Source organism: Motacilla alba, chromosome 13 (assembly GCF_015832195.1).
Source record: "Motacilla alba alba isolate MOTALB_02 chromosome 13, Motacilla_alba_V1.0_pri, whole genome shotgun sequence".
In the NCBI taxonomy this organism is placed as follows: Eukaryota; Metazoa; Chordata; class Aves; order Passeriformes; family Motacillidae; genus Motacilla; species Motacilla alba.
In genome coordinates this window covers 1,117,882-1,137,411 of record NC_052028.1, presented here as the reverse complement: position 1 = coordinate 1,137,411, position 19,530 = coordinate 1,117,882, and the positions used below count along the sequence as shown (strand labels likewise).

Here is a 19,530-nt window from a genome sequence, read left to right as displayed (position 1 = left end):
ATGGGAATGGTTCCACTTGCTCTGAAGAGCCACAGTTTGAGAGGCCATCAGACAGACCCACACTCTTACCTTGCTTGCGAACATCTTCCACGGCTGCCACCAGCTCCTCCTTCAGGAACTGGCTCTCCTTTGCAATTTTGTCTCCTTTCTCCAGGAAATTCTCTGTTGCTTGTTCAACTGAAGCAGCCAAGACATGAGCCTTTTTAGAACGGCCTCGCTTTTTATTGGAAGGGCCCTTGTTGCTGGTGTTAACCAGTGTTGTTACCTAAAGGAATAGATGGAAGGGAAAAAACCCAACATTAAATTTAATATTTAGCCATTTGATATAAGGCCACATGTATTTTTTTAGACAGTATATTGCTAATACCTGCACTATTGCCAGCTCCAAAAGTTAACCTAATGACTGTTTTTCACATTTAAACATTATGATGCTTCTTGATTCTTTAGATGAGCAAAATAAATACAGCTAAATAGCTCAAAGATTTCTCTTACCAGCAGCACGCCTCAAAAGCTGATTTTAAGAACGGAGATCTATTTGTATTTTTGATAAACTGTAGTCTCAGTAACAGGCCAGAGCTCTTTGGCACCACATAAAAGAAACCAAGGTGGGGATAATTAGTTTGGGATAACTCTCCAGCCATAAGAGACACTAGACAAGGTTGAGGTCTGTGCCAGAAGAAATGTAGAGACACAGTATCTTTTCAGTCCAAAACAGTGCTATAGCTAAGGGGCTGAATGCAGAGCAAAGGACTTGGTAGAGCTCATTATTTCCTAAAAAAAAAAAAACCAACAAAACCCAACTGAACTCTCACAATCATCCCACAATCAATAAATATTTCCAGCTCTCCATCTTGGACCGAAACCCTGCTGGGAGCAGAGTCATCACTAGAGGCCAGGAAACCCCCCAGGTAACCCCTGAGCTTAGGATCAGGATCCACCCCCTTGCATCCAACACAGGCATGTCACAAAATCCACACACACTTCTCCATTTGTCTTATTCTTTCCTCTCCTTTTTGGAAAACCTCAGAAAACACACACAAAGCTGCTTCAGAGGGACATTAAATTACAACACTAAAAAAATTACTACTCTGGAAAGCCCAAGGACTGCTGACATAAAGGTCCTCAGAGCCGAATCCATCTTCCCAGCTGGCTGATGCAGAGAGGGAAAGCCATCAGCTGGGAATATCGTGGTTGGTTAATGGGGAGCATTTGTACTGGGTACTCTCAGTTCATCGTGTTCTACAAATAAAGAACAAGTTGCAACAAGGCAATTTGCTCCAGTTCCCTCTGTATTTTGCCAGTCACATCGTTCAGAAAACTGGGGATTGCCAGTACAGCCTGTTGGCTTATTCCTTGAGGACTAAGTTACAGACACTCAACTGGGTGAAAAAGGTCCTGTGAACAAGTTTGCTCAGTTAAGTTTGCCTAATTAGGACAAATTCTCTTAAGCAAAGACTCCATCAGTAACTTCAGCTAAAAAGCCTCATCAGTTGGATAACTGCCCACCCGAGGACCCAGAGGAAACAAGTCGCAGGTACAGACAGCAGTTTAGTGACTAAAGGGGATTATACTGGGAACAAAACTTGATCATTCCCATCTGTACTTAGCAGGAATTGTGTCCAGCTCATTCTGTCATTTTAGACATTTCACATTCCAGGAAAACAATGCTGAAGACAACAAGTGAACTGTCTCCTGTGTACCTTCTCTTCCAGACCTCCTAGAAAGTCTCTTCCAAGAATTTCCAAAACACCCAATACACACAGCTCCCATTTACAAGACATACTCCAGCCTTCCTGTGCTCTTCGGTGCTTTCCACTGCAGCATATACACCACACAGAAAGAAGCTTTTATTCACAAATCCAGCACAAAGTATAGGCATGGAACATTATTTCAATCAGAAGTGCAGAAATGCATGTCAGTAACTACTGTGTCTTATCAGGTGCTGAAGCAGCACAGTTTCCCTGAACAGCCAGTGACTGTTCAATGAAACTGAGAAAAGAAACGGCTTGTAGACTTTTTTCTTTTTAGTTTGTAGTGTTTTAGACCTAGAATTTAAGCTTTGTGACTTAATTAAAACACCAAAACAGGCAATCATGCTTGTGACTGGTTTTTTTACCCCATATTTTTCCTACCTGTGTAACAAGAGGCTCGAGCAGCCTTTCAACTGCCAGTGTCCTTATCTCCAGGCTTTTGGGGTCCCATTTGAAGTTCACATTGGCTGCAGTGACAGCAGTCATTTCTGCCAGAAGAAAAAGAGCTAGATTAATACCATTTTTTATTGTTAATGCATCTTTAAAATAAATTAAAATGCAGCCTGTTAAACACAAAACATCCACTTAGTGTAAGTGGAAGTTACAGCATCTCCAGAAACATCAGCTTTGATTCAAATTGTATGAGTCTGAGAAAATGTTATTACAATACACAGATACTACCTGCACATTTTGGTTAGAAAATAAAACCAAAAGCAAATAAACCCACACACAAACCTACCCAAAGCCGCACTGTTTTATCAGAGCAACGACAAAATCAGCAGTGCCTGAGTCACTCACTGGTGGTCCCTGAGCAATGGAGAAGTACCACAGGTAGTGGGGGCACTTTGCCCATGAAGCTGGGTGGCCCCTGGCCATTTTGCAATGCCTCCCTTCCAGGGCCAGCTCTCAGACACAGCCCAAGGCCTGGGGGAGCAGAAGGGAGAGGAGCCCCTGACTTCAGCAGCTCTGGATGCTGCCCACGTCCTCAGCTCTACCACCAGTCACTGCCCAAAGGCTCTACCAAAGCAGGAGCCAGGTTTAACCCAACCCACACACCCTCCCCCTTCATCCGGTTCACCTTTGGGGAATACAGAGGTAAAGGAGTGAATATAAGCCTCACAAAGCCAGAAAATCCAGCTGGTTCATACTTAACAGCTTACATATCTATTACACTTCTCCTTAACATTTGCATAGGAGGGAAAAGCAGATTTGCATGAAGAGATCTGTTCAAAGCTGTCACTGAGCCATTCCTTCCCGTTACAGTTTTATATCAACATCCCAATGGAACAGCAAACATACTTAAGGGAAAAGTTGAGTGAAACTACTAAAATAGCTGTGCTGTTGAGACCAGCAGTCTAAAAAAATAGAACTAAAAATAAGGAACTACAACAAATCAGTGGATTAACACTATGATGCTGCACATTGCAACAAAATAATAAAGTGAACAATAATTTCAGTAAAAAAATGGATTTAAAGTACTGGAGATTCATAAAACCAATTCATGTCACTTCAGACATAATACATTCTAGCTATTCCTGCTTTGGGCTGACCTCAAAATTCAAGATTAGACTAAAACTACATTTGTAACTCTTTATTTTTAAAAATAAGTCAGGAAGACAAATAGATTTTCTAAATCTCCATCCACCCATCTTCCTAAACACCTACTGCTGAGGTAATTTTAAAGCTTATTTGCTGATATTTTTAATCTTTCTCTGACCAGGGCATTGCCTGCACAGCATCTCAGCAGTCACGTTGCTCTGACAGCACCAGATGTCCCCAAGCTGCCAGACGAGCACAACATCCCGTTATTTTTAAAAAGCAGGAGGCAAGGCACTAATTTTGGTAACCAACAATGTTTACAACACGTACCAACAAGCAACTACTCTCTCCTGACCCCAACAGCTAATTGTGCACAGGAGGGCTGCTTGTTCCCAAGGGAAGAATGGAAGCTCTAGGGCACTGGAGGAGCTCAGCCAGGCCTCAGGGCTGCTCCCCAGCCATCCCAGGGTGCCCACACCACAGGCACCACAGCAGAGACTGAGAACCCACTTCAGCACTGCTGACCAAAGCTGACACACTGAAGTACAGCTTCACAAGGTGCAAGGCAGGACCGTTCACCCAGCTGCATTCAGCTCTCCACTACACCCACACTCCAAGTGCCCACACTGCTGGGAGAAAAAAACTTTAAAAGCCAAAAGCTTAAAAAGAGAGAGACTAGAATGAGCCCACTTGATGCTGGCATACATGCAACCCTTCTGATGGTTTGCACTGAAAAAGCAGTGGGTGCAGGGGAAGGCTCCCAGCTCCAGAGCACAAGCCACACCACAGCTCCAGAGCCTCCAAGGAGCCACAGGATGGTGGAAGGCGGTCACCTCCCGTCCTCCCTTACCTCTGACAGGAACCACAAAGCACTGTGAACTCACTAATGAACCTTCTCTCTCAATCACCCCCTCTTCTTATTTCATTCACCTACTGGCTTGTGCCACAGCCCAGATGCTGGCACAGAGCATGCTGTGAAATGCCCTTCACCCCCAGGTAGCTTCCCACCCCCCACAAGGAATTTCACGGAAGAGGGTTTATTCCCTCTCCATTAGCTCAGTACAAATGCTTCCTACATAAGAAGCCAAGAAAAATACACTGACAACCTTTGTGGTTTCTGAGAAACAGAGCCAGAGCTATAGAAAGCCCAGCAGGTTTCTTAAGAAAGGCTTTTTCTATGTAGTTAATGCTGTTACACCTCTTGCAGAAACAATGTGCAGGACGAGGTAACCATGAGAAGATACGCTAATTGTATTAGTAGGATAATAAAGGCAATTCATCTGAAAACACGTTAGTATGATAGTTCGTGAATTGGCCAAAAGTAATGGTCTATAAAAACCACTTAGTAGCAGTGCTATTGAAATTTATCTAAGAAGCAAAGCTTGGTATCAAATAGCCTGTTTGGCAGCAAGGGCTTGGATATCATTGGTACATTACAATAAATATGTTTATTCTATTAAATTAAACTGTGGAGAACACAGGAAGAGGCTGTAAGTTACCAACACATGGGTGAGATGGGTTTAGGGGAAAAGAGCACAACTGTCAGGGCCATGGTACAGCATGGCTGGGATTCCCTCTAGTTCTCTGGAACTTGCCTTTTTCCTGTGACTGCTCAAGCTCTCCCTCAGTGAATTCAAATATGGTAACAAGTGGCAAACCACCTCATGGGATACTGGAACAGAGTGCTTAATCCTTGGCTCCTGGAGAGCACACCACAACCCTCTTCCATTATTCCAATTATTCCAATACCGACAGGGAAAGAGGACATCCTCTGGAAGAGGAACCCACAGCAGAGCAGCGCAGCACTGGCTTGATAGCTGGGACAGCCCAACTGACATGGAAAAGGTTCTCCATGCCCCAGCCCCACTAATTTCAGGGACAAAGCAGCACGGACCACACGGCAGAAGAGTGAGCGGCGCTGAATCTCAAGTGCAGGAATATATAGAACAACACCACTGCACAGGGAGTTGAGGTTGCCCAGCCTGTGGTTTCATAAGCAGCAGAAAAGCTGCTTAAGGACCAATGTTCATCCTCCCACACCCCTCCAGGAACTCATTCCCGTTTGCACATCACACCCCCTCCGTACTGGCACAGCTTTCCCCACGCCTGAGCGATTAACCAGATGGGGAAGGACTGATTTGGCTGAAGGGAAAGAAATCCATTTTTGCAAGGTGGGCTGAGATGCCCATCTGGCTCACCGTGCCACCACACACACCGCTATGGCAAGGGGAGATGGCACCATCAGCTGGCATCCTTGGCAAAGCCACTGCAGTGGGAACACAGGGCAAAGCTGTATGCCACAGCCAAGCTGAACCAGGAGCCACTGAAAACTGAGCATCAAACAGAGCTTCTGCAGGGAGCAGGAATGCCCATCCCACACATTTGATGCTCAGACGTGTGAAGCTCCAACCATGCTCACCAGCCCAGCACGTGAACTGCAAACCCTTTGGGTTATTTTCCTGTTCATGATGGTGCTCATTATTGCAATAGAGATTTCAATAGTAATGCAGTGTCTCACTGGGGCTTAGTGCACTGGCAAGGACATGAGGGCAGGAGAAGCACAGGGGTTTAAAGAAACCCTTTCAGAGCTCTGCTCCAGCCAATGATTTGCAAGCAGAAACACCCCTGGACAATTCTCGCTTGCTTTCTACAAACAGCCAAGATCTCATCAACAGCTAAAGATTAAGGACAGGTCTTCATTCTGCCTCAACCAACTGCTGTTGCCATCCAACTGCTCCTCTCCCTGCCCAAACAGACCCACGCTGGCAGAGGTGTGAGCCGCTGCAGGGAGCTCTGTCTCAGAGTAAGCAGGTCTCAGAGTAAGCGGGTAACTAAAACTTTCCTTCCCAGGTTCCTGTCCTGATGGAGGAGGTGGGACTGCACAGGGAAGGAACAACAAGGAGATGAGCTCTGATTCTGAAGTGTGCCCCAGGGCAGGCCCCAGCCCTGCTTGGAAAGAAGGACAAGCAGAGGGACGTCTGAGCTGCTGGGGCTGCCCGGAGCACACCAAGGGTGATGTACACACAGTACTCCTTCCAAAAGCCACAACTGTAGGTCTGAGCGTTCTCAAAAACTGGAAATTCAAGGTTTTAGGAATAATTTCAGATACTTACTCCCATAATACTGGCATGCAAATAATTTTTACATATTGGCAAGCAGAGGAATGCAGCTCTGCAGCTGCTTTGCAGAAGTGCCCTGAAGGCACCCAAGGCTTTTCCAAAAGCCCGTGAAGAAGCACAGTTTGAACAGCAAGCTCTGCCCCCCAACAAATCACAAAAAGGCCTAAGTCTTCAGGGTCCCGTTCTTCCAGGTTGCACTCCCACACACACACCTGAAGGCAGTGCTGGCTCTATCTCAGACACTACTGAGTGAGTCCATTCCACCTGCCCAGTACCAAACCATCCTGCAGTCACCCTACCTTCAGGCAAGGGTAAATCTCTTGGGTTACACAGCAAGAAAATAACTGTCCATCTCCTTCAGTCCCATCACCTTGTGCTACCTGAAAGTCTTTAACAGAACATCTGCTGTCAGTCTTCACATTTTAACTCTTGCCAGGCTGTTTTCTAAAAGTTTTTAGCTGCACTCACTGATTTCTTGGTTTTTCCCAGAGAAGCCAGTGCTCAAGGAAAGGTCTGACTGGCACAGAGAGGAGCTGACCTTGCCAGGCACAACAGACCACATACTGAATTACAGCACTGAGCTAGCCAAAATGCCTAACACAGAAGATGGGACAAGAACATTTTATACCTGGGAGGACATTCTCTATCTGAACACCCTTCCTGGACTCCTCAGCTGCTCCCCATTCTGCGGGGTTGATGTGCCCAGGAGCAGAAGGAGGTACTTCAATACAGTTTTTTGAAGCTTTTTTCTCTCATATGTCTCACTCATTTTGAATGATAATCTGGTCTCCTACCATGCTTCCAGACTGTCTCTAGATAGTCTGTACTGAATAATGACTCCATCACCCAGGTCCTGGGGATGGAACATGGTGGGGTTCACAACACAATAACCCAGCTTTATCTTCCAGACAGAAAAAGAACCAGACCGCTTGTTCCCAGTGGAATCCTTTTGCTTGGCTTGTTACCCAAATACCCAACCCACCTGACAACCAGCAGGGATCCTTGACCCCTGCTGAAGGTGGCAGACAAGAGCACAAAGATCTTCAGGAGCTGGGTATCTAACACATACCATTAATACAAATCTTCCGAACAGTTTTGGTTTCAAAGAGATTAAGACACACTTCAGTAAAACTCAGCTCGCATGCTGGGGCTTCATATGGCCCATTGACAACTCAAAACTGGTTTTTCATATAACTAGGAGAATCCATAAAATAAAAAGTTCTATTCTTTTCCTTCACAGTATCCAAATTAATTTTTCTGCCCTGTTCCACAAATAAAGCAACACTCAGCAGCCAAATAGCTGAAGTCAGGGATGTTTGCTGTATGTAATGCTTTTCAAGGAGGATTTAAGCAGGCTTTATTTAAGCTGGTTTTATTTAACATCAAGTATACACAACTAAAAACAGAGACACTCTTCTAACATAGCCTTAAACCTTATACTCCATCTGCTCAGCTACCAAATCCTGTCCCCCACCACAAATGCCACGCAGGTACTACCTCATTAGAAATCCTTACTGCTAAAATTTCACAGTCTGAAGTATTAATACAAACTCAGATGTCATGTTGTGGCAAAGCTCCTATTTGTATGTGCCAGATGAGTTTGAGTTGAACTTGTCTTATGAGACCCAGATCTCAGTGACACAGGTGGGATGTACTGCGTCTGTGTTACTAAAGTCTGGAGTGCCTCCACGTTCTGAGGTGTGAGTAGATACACTGGCCTTGCCCAGCTTTGGTGTCAAGGTAAGATCATCTCAACCTCATCCCAAACTCTTGGTTTTCATTGAATACAATTTTACTAAACTTTCAAGTGTGGTAGCTCTACAAATCATGGAAAAATATGTGAGAAATAACTTCACTGAGTAAAGAAGCAACCTTCTGTAGAAACCAATAACCATGCTTTCCTTGATGGAATTTCCAGCCACTCAAGTATATTCAACTCTGCTATAGCTTTTGTTTAGGGTTTTTTCCCCCACAAACTGCAGTAACCACCCAAGAAAAGAGACAATATTCAGGTTCAGATAAGCCTATTCCTCACCAGTGCCATCCCAGGTCCAGGTCTCTTAATCTGCTTTCATAAATTTTTCTCTGCTGCTCTTGTGGAGAAGACCCATAGAGGCATCTGAAACGCTCATCAGACAGCCTGGCACAGCCAGTAACAAACAAATGCTTCTCTATTCTCCACTCCTTTAGACCTTGCTACTGAATTGAGAGGCGAACCCTGATCCAGTGTCCCTACAAAAATCCAGGAAATTCCCGGCTCTGTTTTCTCTCCCGTGTGGGTGTTGTCTCCCAGCAGAGCCAGCAGCCACAGGGAGCCCCTCACCTTTTCCCTGTGGCAGCACTGCCCAGCCCAGCCCACAGGGGAGTGGGCACAGCAGCAGATGAAGATGCCTCACTCTCCCCCATGCAGTCTGTGCTATCTCCTTGCAGCTTCCAAACTGCCACAGTGCTGGGGATTCAAGCCATTCATCTTCCGTCAGAACCAGGAACGTGCTCTGTCCCTCCAGGTTTTCACTCTTTCACTCAGGTTCAGCTGCTGCTTAGGGGATGCAGGCATGCGCTGCACAAGCAGCTTCACTGTACCGGTCCTGGGACCTCAGCAGAGATTTCACAATGGCAAATAAGAAGTTTGCTTTGGAAATGCTGTTGCCAACATCAGCTTCTTGCCTCCTGTTATACAAGTGTTCAACTCTGATAGTTTTCTTTCTGACAGAATTGTTTTACTACAAAGGATGTAGAAAGGAAGTGCATGGAAGACAAATCACAGGCAGCACGAGTAATGAGTGACTTATTTATGTCACACTAAGGCTTCAGTTCATGGATGACACCCTGAAAGAATACAGGACCCAAACTCAGCCTTATACCCATTTAACTGTTCAGATGGATAGCCTGGTATGTCCCAAACTTTCAATTCATTTCAGCAGTTTTCAGTTTCCAAAACTCATGCATGATCCCAACTCCAAAAAGAAGACTGAGAAGGAATAAAGAGTGCTTTGAAAGACACACATACTCTTTCTAAAAAAGAGACTCTCCTCTATAACTAAGATCAATTTTTATATTCTGGCTGAAAAACTTTGTATTTGGAAAAAAAGGATGTGCCATGACCAGCAAGCTAGTACTGTTATGAATAATAACCAGTCACTCTGCTTTCACATGGATGTTGGTGCATTTCGTGCTGAAGAACTGCACTAACACCATGAAAGATAACTTCCCAAATCAGAACAAGTAACCACTGGAACTGTAACTGCTGTATTGAGCTGCTCTGTGGGTCAGCACTGCGAGGCTATGGCCATGCAGAAGGACACCACACCTGCATTTTAAGCAAACAGCAACATCTCTCCTGAGCTTATCCCTGCAGTGATGGCAACTTCAACCTCCCAAACCCAGCCCTTACTCAGCCACATCTCTTACACTGAAGCTGTAGGCTCAAACTGTAGGTTCACACTGAAGCAAAACAAGGGGGCTCAGCCTGGAGACAGGATGTCAGAACCCAGGAGGGTCTTGTGCTTCTACTGGACCACTTGAATTCAACTACCACGAGTCCTTCCAACCTCAGTGCCTCTTTCCACTCGAGGCAGAAAATTCCGTGAAGTTCCCCTAAAATCATCGAGAAAAAATTAAAGAACAGCAGTTCTGGCACACTCTGAACCACAGCACACATTTCAGACCCTAGGGACACACAGTCAGTGCACATATAATAACTAGGCTGTGGCTTCAGAGCATGGCTCTTCAAATCCCAAAGAACACCAGCGCAGGTTCCAATTACCAACCTTAAGTTAACAAAGAATGCAAGAAGGGGCAACCTTTTAACAAGATAATTTTTGCCACAACTACACGTTAAATAAGAAAAAGGTTGTTATAAATTAGTCCACTTTATCAGTTGGCAGAAGAATTTGCCACAGCTGCAAAATTGATTCTTGCTTAGCCTGCAAAACCTCACTGATGGCTGGCAATAAAGGGAAAAGAAAACCCAGGAATTTTTGTTCTGATCTTCTTCAGCACTCAACCTGCAATAAAAAGTGCTGTTTATGCTAAAGAGTCAGAAATAACCAGAATCTGACCCCACTCAAACTGCATTTTCATTCCTAAATTGATATGTTGTTATGCAATACCCTTCAGTGCTTTTAGCTGACCACATCTTCGAAATCTACACCTTCATTAGCAATTTAAAACTGTCAGGAGTCCACAAATAATGGAGCTGTTAGAGCCGACACGTGTTTAAAAAAAAAAAAAAGAAAAAAAAAAGACTCCCTATAATTAGGGGGCTAATGAAAATTTACTTAAACATGGAGCAAATGGACAGCCTTGTATTACTAGAGACTAAATTCCATATCCTTTCTCAGTTGCATGCTCAGCACAGCAGCAACTAAGGACCAAGTAACAAAAACTTCTGTGTTTTAAGAATGGAAAAAGTTTCCCAGTTTTCTCCTTTTGCAAAACCTACTAGAAGCACCCACTGAAGCAAAAGGAGAACATTAGTGTGAAGACTCTACAAAGTAAAATGTTTTCTAAGTTTCCTACAAAAACTCCTTCAGAAGTCCTTTTGCAATCCTCCACTTTGATTCAGGAACACTCTGTCAGTCTTAGCTAAAAATTACAAAGCAGGTTTTTTTTTTTTTAAAGAAAAAAGTAACAAACCCCACAGGTGATGAGGCCGAGATTTTCACTTCATGCTCAGGGCAACCTTCAGCAACATCTCTCAGCTATAAACAATGAGATCCTCTGACAGGAAGAATTGCACCATCACCATATGCCCTCAGACAACTCTCAACTTGCAGCTCATGCTGTGTGTTTGGGAGGGGGAAGGGGGAATTCACAAAAACAAACCCCAAAAGAAAGAGTGACCATGAATGGGCTGCACAAACATGGCTTGGAGGAGTGAAGCACCGCTCAGTGCCCACACTAAGGCAGGATGCTCTGACACCCCATCCCCTCAAGGCTGCAGATGCTGGAACACTGGGGCACTGACTGGTGAGAACTTCACAGCCTCTCCAGAAGAGCAAAGCAAGTCACAATAAAAACACAGTGGTGTGATGCATTTTTGGATGCTTCCCAGAGTTCCTGCACAGCCATAACCACCTTCTGTCAAGTACAAACTCACTAAGGGTGCACCACGATGCATGGTAGCCAGAGCTAACCATGACCTGCCTGGGCAGGAATCCTTTTGAGTCACTGTCTTCACAGATAGATGACCAACTAAAGCCACTTCTGTTTAAAAAAAAAAAAAAAAAAAAAAAAAAAAAAAAAAAGCCACTGTCCCACCCACATTCCACAGAAGCAACAAGAAGGAACCAGGTTTGAAAAAAAAGGAGTCGCTGCTTAGATAGTCTTGCTGGGGGAAAAAAAAATGTAGTAACACAGCCATTTACTAAGCAGAACTCACATCTGATTAAAGACACATTTTTCTCTCTCCACCCCTTCTTTTCACCCCCAGGAACACGAAACCTACAGAACAAAAACCAGATGAGCTAAAAAATCCTGTTCCATTGGCTTTGCACCAGCGCTTTGCCTCTGGTTCTGCTGAACACCGCACCTTTCACTGGCAGGCACTGACTTTTCCCTAAGTCCACAATAATACTCTGTTAATCAAATAATCATATTCAAATTGTCTTAACCAGTTCTGTAAACTAAGTAAACCAGCTGAGAAGACCTGATACTAAAGTACTGAAGCATAAAGACCAGAAATTACCTTTTTCTCCGTGAGGTTATAAGCTTTGAACCCTGCACAAGTAATCTTCATTATTCTGTTTTGGTACATACAAACCCTCTAGCTTTTTTATTTTTTGTGCTACTCTTACTGGATTTTATGTAATTATTTTTTCTCCCTAACCCCCAGCTAGGAGAGAGGGGAAAACCCCCTGTTCACAATCCTACTGCAGTCTTCTCTATACTTGTACAAAGTCAGAGGGGAATGACTGAGGACTCCAGCAGCAGTGAAGTGTCATGGAGTAACAAACACAGGCTGTGCCCACTGTCCAAAAAGGCTTCTCTACATCTCCACTTTCAGGATGCACTGTTTAACGTTACTCCAGAAATGTGTTTCCAGCTGCAAGGGCAATGGTTTCTAATTAAACACATCTTCCAAAGAGTGGAAGTGGCAGGAACTACAAAGCCATACTTTGTACCAACATTTAAACCACTCTAAAGCCTCTCATAGAGCCAAACCAGATTCCTGCTTTTCACTCAAAAAGAATAGTCTGAAAAAAAATCTTCCATTTTACTTGTAGCTTGTATGAAGTTGTTTAACTCACAAAGTTTCTAAATTTAAAAGCCATTAAGTCATCGGCTGAAGACAATGACGGGAGAGTTGCTCTGCACCTGCAGCCAGGATTGTCAGAGCCAGAGGCCATGTGGGCTCCTGCCAGCCCTGGCCATTGTGGCCACCGGGCACACCTGCAGAACAGCCAGTCCAGGCTCCAAATGCTGCCTCAGGAAGCTCCTAAACTGCTGGAGCCAGGCAGAGAGAGAGCCTTCCCTGAGAGAACCTCAGGGAACCAATGCTACTTGTTTGCTCTTCTCTCATGGTTTTATTGCTTGTTTTACTGCCTGCCTGTTGCTTTCTCTTTTAGGGATGGCTTTACACGCTGCCACCACCCAGGAAAAAGGTAGGGGAGGATATGAGGGAGGGAAGATAAATGATGATAAATGATTGTAGGGATCAGTAAAAAGAAAAGTGGTGGGGCTTGGTAATTATGACCAGAGAACCAGAAGAAGACACCAAACCCCATCCTAGAGCATTCATCACTCCACAAAGGCATCCAAGAGCCAGAGGACACTGCTCAAGAGTGCAACAAGCAGAGCTCCTGCTTTATTCCCTCCTTCAGTTGTTGCTACCAGTCAGCTCAGGCAAGACCAGGTTGGGCTCATAACTTAGGGCCTCAGACAAGGGCTAGACTAATAAAAAGTTGATGGGACCAGTACAACCATAACCTCCTGATGAGGGTCACGGCAGGACAGACCTCTCAGCTATGGCAATTAGAACACATCAAGCCCTCTGTGCACCACTTACAGTTCACTGTTCAACTTCTCACCTTTGAAATGAATAAATAATTGAAATTTCAGGATGCTTAGACTCCAAAACACCTGGACACCAGGTACTGGTTGGAATGAACGCTAAGGTTTGTAAGTGAAGTTATTATGAGATGTGTCACTTGCACACACACCCACAGCCCATCATAAATTATCCAGGATCAGGAGCAACTCTTCAGCATTGAGCAGCGAGACTCTCTAGGTCTTTAAGTCATGCTAAAAGAAATTAGTTTTACAAGTATACATTACAAGGACATACTTGCAAGAAAGAGGGCAAAAACTGGCAGCTTGTACATCTTGATTAGTTGCACTCACACCCACTTTCACCTTCTTGCTTCTGAGCACACCACAGCTCTGTCCTCTGCTGTTCAACAACACTGGCTCTGAATTCAATATTCCAGTCAATTAAAAAAAACATTTACCCACCTACAGCTTCAGCTGGAGATCTCAAGAGCACTTTGCTAAGATGAATACTGACCTGCTCAGTGTTACGCAGGTTAAACACCATTTTATAGGCACACAGCTCAGCCCTGTTTACATGAAAAATTCAACTGACCTTTGTGGCTCTGTAAAGCTACATTGCTAGTGCAGCCCTTGTGCAGACCATTTATTTAAGTGGATCTCCTGTGCTCAGGTTATATCAACCAGAGAAAGATATAGAAAAAGACTCTCCCCCCTAGAGCCTTAGATCTGCATAGATATCACCTCTACAAGTGCCCAGAATAAAGTGAATGAAAACTCTGAGCCCTTCAGGAAGTGGGAACAGCAGTAGAAGGCGGAGCACAGAAAACCACATAAGCCATCAAGGCCACGTGTTCCTAACAGCATTGACCCCTACTGACTTAAATGAAAAGCCACAAATTTAGTATTTACCTAAATGTCCTCTTGACCTTCTGCGGAACAACGGCAATGACAGAACTGTAATGCCTACAATCTCCCCTCAGGTAACATCCAGGTTAAAAAAAAAATTTTTTTTCTTCTCCTGATCCTTCAGCATCTACCCACCTACCAAGCTCCTTAGTTTCAGCCTCTCCCTTAAACTAGCTATTGAAGGCTACTTTAGAACAGGGTGAACCAACGTGCCTCTCCTACCCTAATTTGCACCAAAGTCTCATTTGCTCAACATCAGCTCCACACAAAAATTCTTCTTAAGTATATACAGTCATATGCAGACCTATTCCATAACAGGGCACAGACTGCTGAGAAACTGGCTGTTCTTTGGGAAAAACAGCACACCACAAGGTGAGGATCCCACATCATGCCCAATGCAATCCTACCTGCCACACTGCTGCCAGTTCCCTGCTTGAAGCCCCTCACTACCAGAAGTTTCACTCACTCTGGGGCTGTAATATCAATATTTATCAGTTCCTTGTGCCACTCCATTCACAAAACAGAGCTACCAGACAACCAACTGGCCTCCAGCGTGGCCTCATGGGCACTGTTCCACTCTCTGCCTTGGTAATGATTATTCCTTTAGCTATAGCTGGCCTCATGTTTGGTTTTTCCATCCCTGAGTTTATCAGAGAATGGTTGGCTTGGGAGGGACCTTAAAGCTCATCTCATTCCACCCCTGCCATGGGCACTGACACCTTTCACTATCCCTAGTTGCTCCAAGCTTTAATGTCCAACCTGGCCTTGGACACTCCCAGGGATCCAGGGGCAGCCACAGCTGTTCTGGGCACCCTGTGCCAGGGCCTCCCCAACCTCCCAGCCAAGAATTTTTCCCAGTATCCCATCTATCCCTGCCCACTGGCAGCATGAAGCCATTCTCCCTTGTCCTGTCCAGGGCCTCTCTCTTGTCCAAAGTACCTCTCCAGCTCTCTTGGAGTCCCTTTAGGCACTGGAAGGGGGTCTGAGTTCTCCCTGGAGCCTTCTCCTGTCCAGGTGAACAATCCCAGCTGTGCCAGCCTTTCTTCCCAGCAGAGCTGCTCCATCCTGGAGCCTCCTCTGGCCTGGCTGCAGCAGCTCCAGCTCCTGCCTGTGCTGGGCCCAGGGCTGGGGCAGCTCTGCAGGTGGGGTCTCACCTGAGAGGAGGTGGAGAATCCCTGCCCTTGATCTGCTGCCCACAGAACTTCGGCTAAGCCCAGGATACAGGCATTGATCCCTGAATTTAAAACCTTTCAGAAGAGGCTCTTGGGAGTCTAACTGATTAATAAGTAGCTGTCTTGTAAATTAGAGAAATTGTAACAGAAGGGAACTTCAGACTGGGGGAGAACTGCACTTTGCAAACTGTGTTAGTTTAGATCTGTGTATTGAATAATTTCTATCACTTCACAAAGCATGGGGAAAAAAAGGTTACTCCTCTAATTCCACCAGAGATATTTATAAACACATATTAAAGGACTAACAGATGTTTTCTGTAGTACATCTGGGATTAACAAGCAAAAATATGTAAACATATTGAGAGAAAAGGTAGCTGGCTCTTTAAATCCATCAGTCACAAGGAATTATGAATCATATTTAAGTATCAGATTTGCCAACAGAAGAGTCTGGACTAACCTTCTGCACACCAGAAATCACAGTTACACCCATTTTCACCCTGACTAACAGATAAGGAGTCTCAGTTACTGGAGGAGAACAATCCCACTTCCAATTGCAGTGACCTCATTCCTCCTGCAACTCCTTCACCTCAGTAAATCCATCCGCACCCAGTTCTGCTTCGTGGCACAGCAGGCCACTCTCAGTGCTTGTCTTTCCAGAGGAGCTCATCCAGTCAGGGTGCTAGAATACATTTTTGTGGTAGCTCTATTTTAAATCTCATTTGCTGGATTAAAATAGTATGGAGTTAAAAGTAGTAATTATCAAACATCTGCACTTTCTCTAAAGCTGCAACGCTGTTTAACCAACACATGAGCTATAAAGTCACTGAATGGAGCTATTCCAGACTAGCTGGAGAACAGTTCGGGTGAATTCCCAGAGCAGTAACAGATCCTGTCCCTCAAGGTCATATTTTCAGCACTGAAGTTCTGCAGCACAAGCTTTTGAGTGATGTCAGTTAAGGCACAACAGCAGGAAGTCCCATCCCAGGAAGCATTCAAGGCCAGGGTGGAAGGGCTTGGAGCAGGTGCAAGGTTTGGGCAGGAAAGGTGTCCCTGCCCATAACGGCGGAGTGGAACCAGAGCTTTAAGGTCTCTTTCAACCCAAACCAGTCTGTGACTCATTATGCTGAGTGACTGCCTCATAAGGTACCGTCCTAACAAAATGACACTGAGTCCTCTTTTATTCATCATGTTTCCTTTGGTGTCCAGCAAAGCTGGGACACCAGTAAAACAGAACCCAGCAAGTCGTGAACAGAAGCACCACAAAGGCACTCACTCCAGAGCAGCCCCTGTGCCCACCTATGACGAGAAGGCTGGTTTGGCCACTGAGTATTTTTGTGATCTTAACAAATTCTCTACATGAGAAAGGTCGTTTAGATATCAAACAGTAACAGCAGATGTAAATTCAAGCTAGGCCTGAAGTCCAACAGAAGTGTATTTCCAGCTCATAAACATTTCTACTTAATGTGGATTCCTCTGCAAGATCAGTTCCTGGATCTTACAGCTGCAGAAAGAATATATTCATGCTGCTGAAAAAGACCACAAATTACTCTTCTATTACATCTTCCAGGTAAATTTACCACACCAACAGAAGCCCTACGAAGAATCTGCACATTAATGTCTGTCCTTACACATATCAGCACAGAAATGCTGATGTTTCAAACCCTGAAAATCAATTGTGAGGAAAGTATTTACATTTGTATTTTAAAGCATCGATTTGAGCACAGGATTTCTAATCTCTGCCCACTGCACTCCCCCCGGCCACCTTGTATAAACTTTAAATCTCCAATGCAGAGGCCTATTATTAGAGCTGGCTGAAGAAAACCAGTAAAGAATGAAGGCACATTGTTTGTTATGGAAAAGGTTAGGGCAAAGCCTTTCTAAAAACAAAACCTACTAAACCTTTGTCTGTTTCTGCTGAGAAAAGTCAAAACATTTCCGTGATGTTTTAGAAACTGCTTCTTTGAAAATGATGAACAGTGACTCAACATCAAAGTATGTCCTTTTAAGCAACATGTTTCGATTCAGAAGGGTGAAATAAGTACAACAAAACACTTAATGTAGCCTTGGTGCCCTGACACAGAGCAAAGGCTGCACCTAGTGTAAAATGAGCTGGGCTTTCACCTTCATCAACACAATCCTGCCTACAAACCAACCCAGGAACTGAAATATACAACCCCAGAGCCTGGTGTAGCCAGCAGGACTGAAGAGAGCAGCCTCTCCCACCTCCCCAGTCCCACCGCAGGAAAAACACAGGAAACCAGTAACCAGAGTACAAGTGACTGAAACACCCAGAAAACACCTTCTGCACAACTCCCGTCCCAAAAAAAAAAAAAAACAATAGACAAAGCCAAACAAAGGGGGAAGGGCAGCAAAGAGCTCCCAGACTAGTTCAATACAGATAGTCCAGACACGCCTGGAGTCACAGCTCCGAAAGCTGGGCTGAGGACGCGGTCACAGGGCTCGCAGCCCAGCGGGGCGAGGGGGCGATCGATGACCCTCGCCAGAAGACACCTTCTGGGCACGGCTGGCCAGCCAAGGCACACAGGCAGGGAGCCGTGCCTTGAGCGCAGCTGATTCTTCACTAAACACGACTGCAGCAAACACTTTCCTGCAAACTTTCGGTCTGAAAGATTTTAGGCATTTTGAACTGGAAGGAGCAATGAATAACAGGCAGGTGACCCACGCTGCCCAGAGACCCCAGGGCCACAGGCAGCAGACACGGGGGCCGCACGTAACCCAGGAGCGGATGCGCTCTCCCTACTTTTTGTTTGAGAAAAGTAGCACGAAACTTTCTGTCAGCGAACGAAAGGCTCTCGCCTTCCAGCACAGGAGGGGATTAGCGGTGGGTGTCAGAAAACGTGGCGGAGCCGGGGGGGGGTGTTCCCGGCTGTCTGTGCATGGGATCGGCAGCACGGCCGGGGCTGGAGGAGGGCTGGCTCCGGCTCCGGCTGCGCCGCCCGGACAGACCGCGGGTCCGAAAGGCACGGAGCGCGCCCAAGGGGCACCCGGCCCTGCCCGCAGCCGGGGAGCGGCGCCGGGGCGGCCCCGGCCGCGCGGGGAGGGGCCTGGACACCGCCCCGCCGCACCGAAACTTCGCCGGGAGCGGCCCGGCCGCGCTGCTCCGCCGGCAGAACGCGCTCGGCGGCCCCGAACACCGCGGGCCCGCCCCGCTCCCACGCGGGCCCCGCCGCTCGGGGCAGCGCAGCCTCCCCAGCCGGGCCCGGCTCCCTCCCCACGCGCGGCCCGCTCCGCTCCGCTCCCATCCTCCGCCCCCCGCCCCGGCCCCATGGCATGCACGGCCCGGCCCGGCCCGGCGCCCAAAAGTTTCCAAGTGCGAGAGCCGCAACTTTACCGGGGCAGAGCTGGGCTGGGATGGTGGCGGCCGCCCTGGCTGCGCTCGGCCCCGCCGCTTTGTCCCGTCCCGCGGAGGAAATGGGCTCTTCCGGCGCCTCCCCGCCCGGCCCGGCCGCTCTTCCCGGCACCGCCCGCCGCGCCGCCCCCGCGCCCTGCCGGCGCCGCCCGCTCAGGTGAGGGACAGCGGGGACAGCGCCGGACACGGCGGCAGCCCCTCACCCCGAGCAGGGCACCCTAAAACCGCCCAGGCCTCGCAGCGGAGCCTGGCACAGCTCCCTGTCCCTCTCGGCCCCTCGCTCCGTGGGCCGACGGGCAGCCTCCCTTCACAGCCCTCCACTGGCCGCCCCCAGCCCAGGCTCTTAGGATGCCACTTATGAGCTAGAATCAACAAATTCGACCTTAAAATCTGTCCTTGTCCTCCTAAGCGCAGCATATCGAGGCTCTTTGGACAGAGGGGAGGTGATGGATGCAGGGGTTTGAAGGAAACAGAGGGAAAGTTACAGCTGGGTTCCCCCTGGGTTTGTGAATTGGTGTTTTGTTTTCAAAACCCAGATATTTTCACCCTCCTGAGAGCTGCTGCTTTTAGGAAAAGCCTTGTTTTCATCCCAGTGTCTCTAATAACAAGATTACAGGTGAGAGGAAATCCTGGGGTACAAGCAGGGCCACAGTAACCCCTCTAGGAAGGGAGGAAGGATT

At 46.5% G+C, this 19,530-nt stretch overlaps 1 protein-coding gene across 1 annotated transcript in view; it reads right to left on the bottom strand.

The window, feature by feature from the left end:
- The window catches only part of CTNNA1 (catenin alpha 1), a 117,125-nt gene extending 98,139 nt beyond the window's left edge, over window positions 1-18,986 (bottom strand). The window contains exons 1-3 of the mRNA XM_038149808.1: window positions 18,833-18,986; window positions 2,133-2,239; window positions 70-265 (exon numbers count right to left, since the gene is read on the bottom strand). Coding sequence (XP_038005736.1) covers window positions 70-265; window positions 2,133-2,237 — 301 coding nt within the window. The 5' untranslated portion in view covers window positions 2,238-2,239; window positions 18,833-18,986. The remainder of the gene's footprint in view (window positions 1-69; window positions 266-2,132; window positions 2,240-18,832) is intronic.
- Window positions 18,987-19,530: the final 544 nt, after the last annotated feature.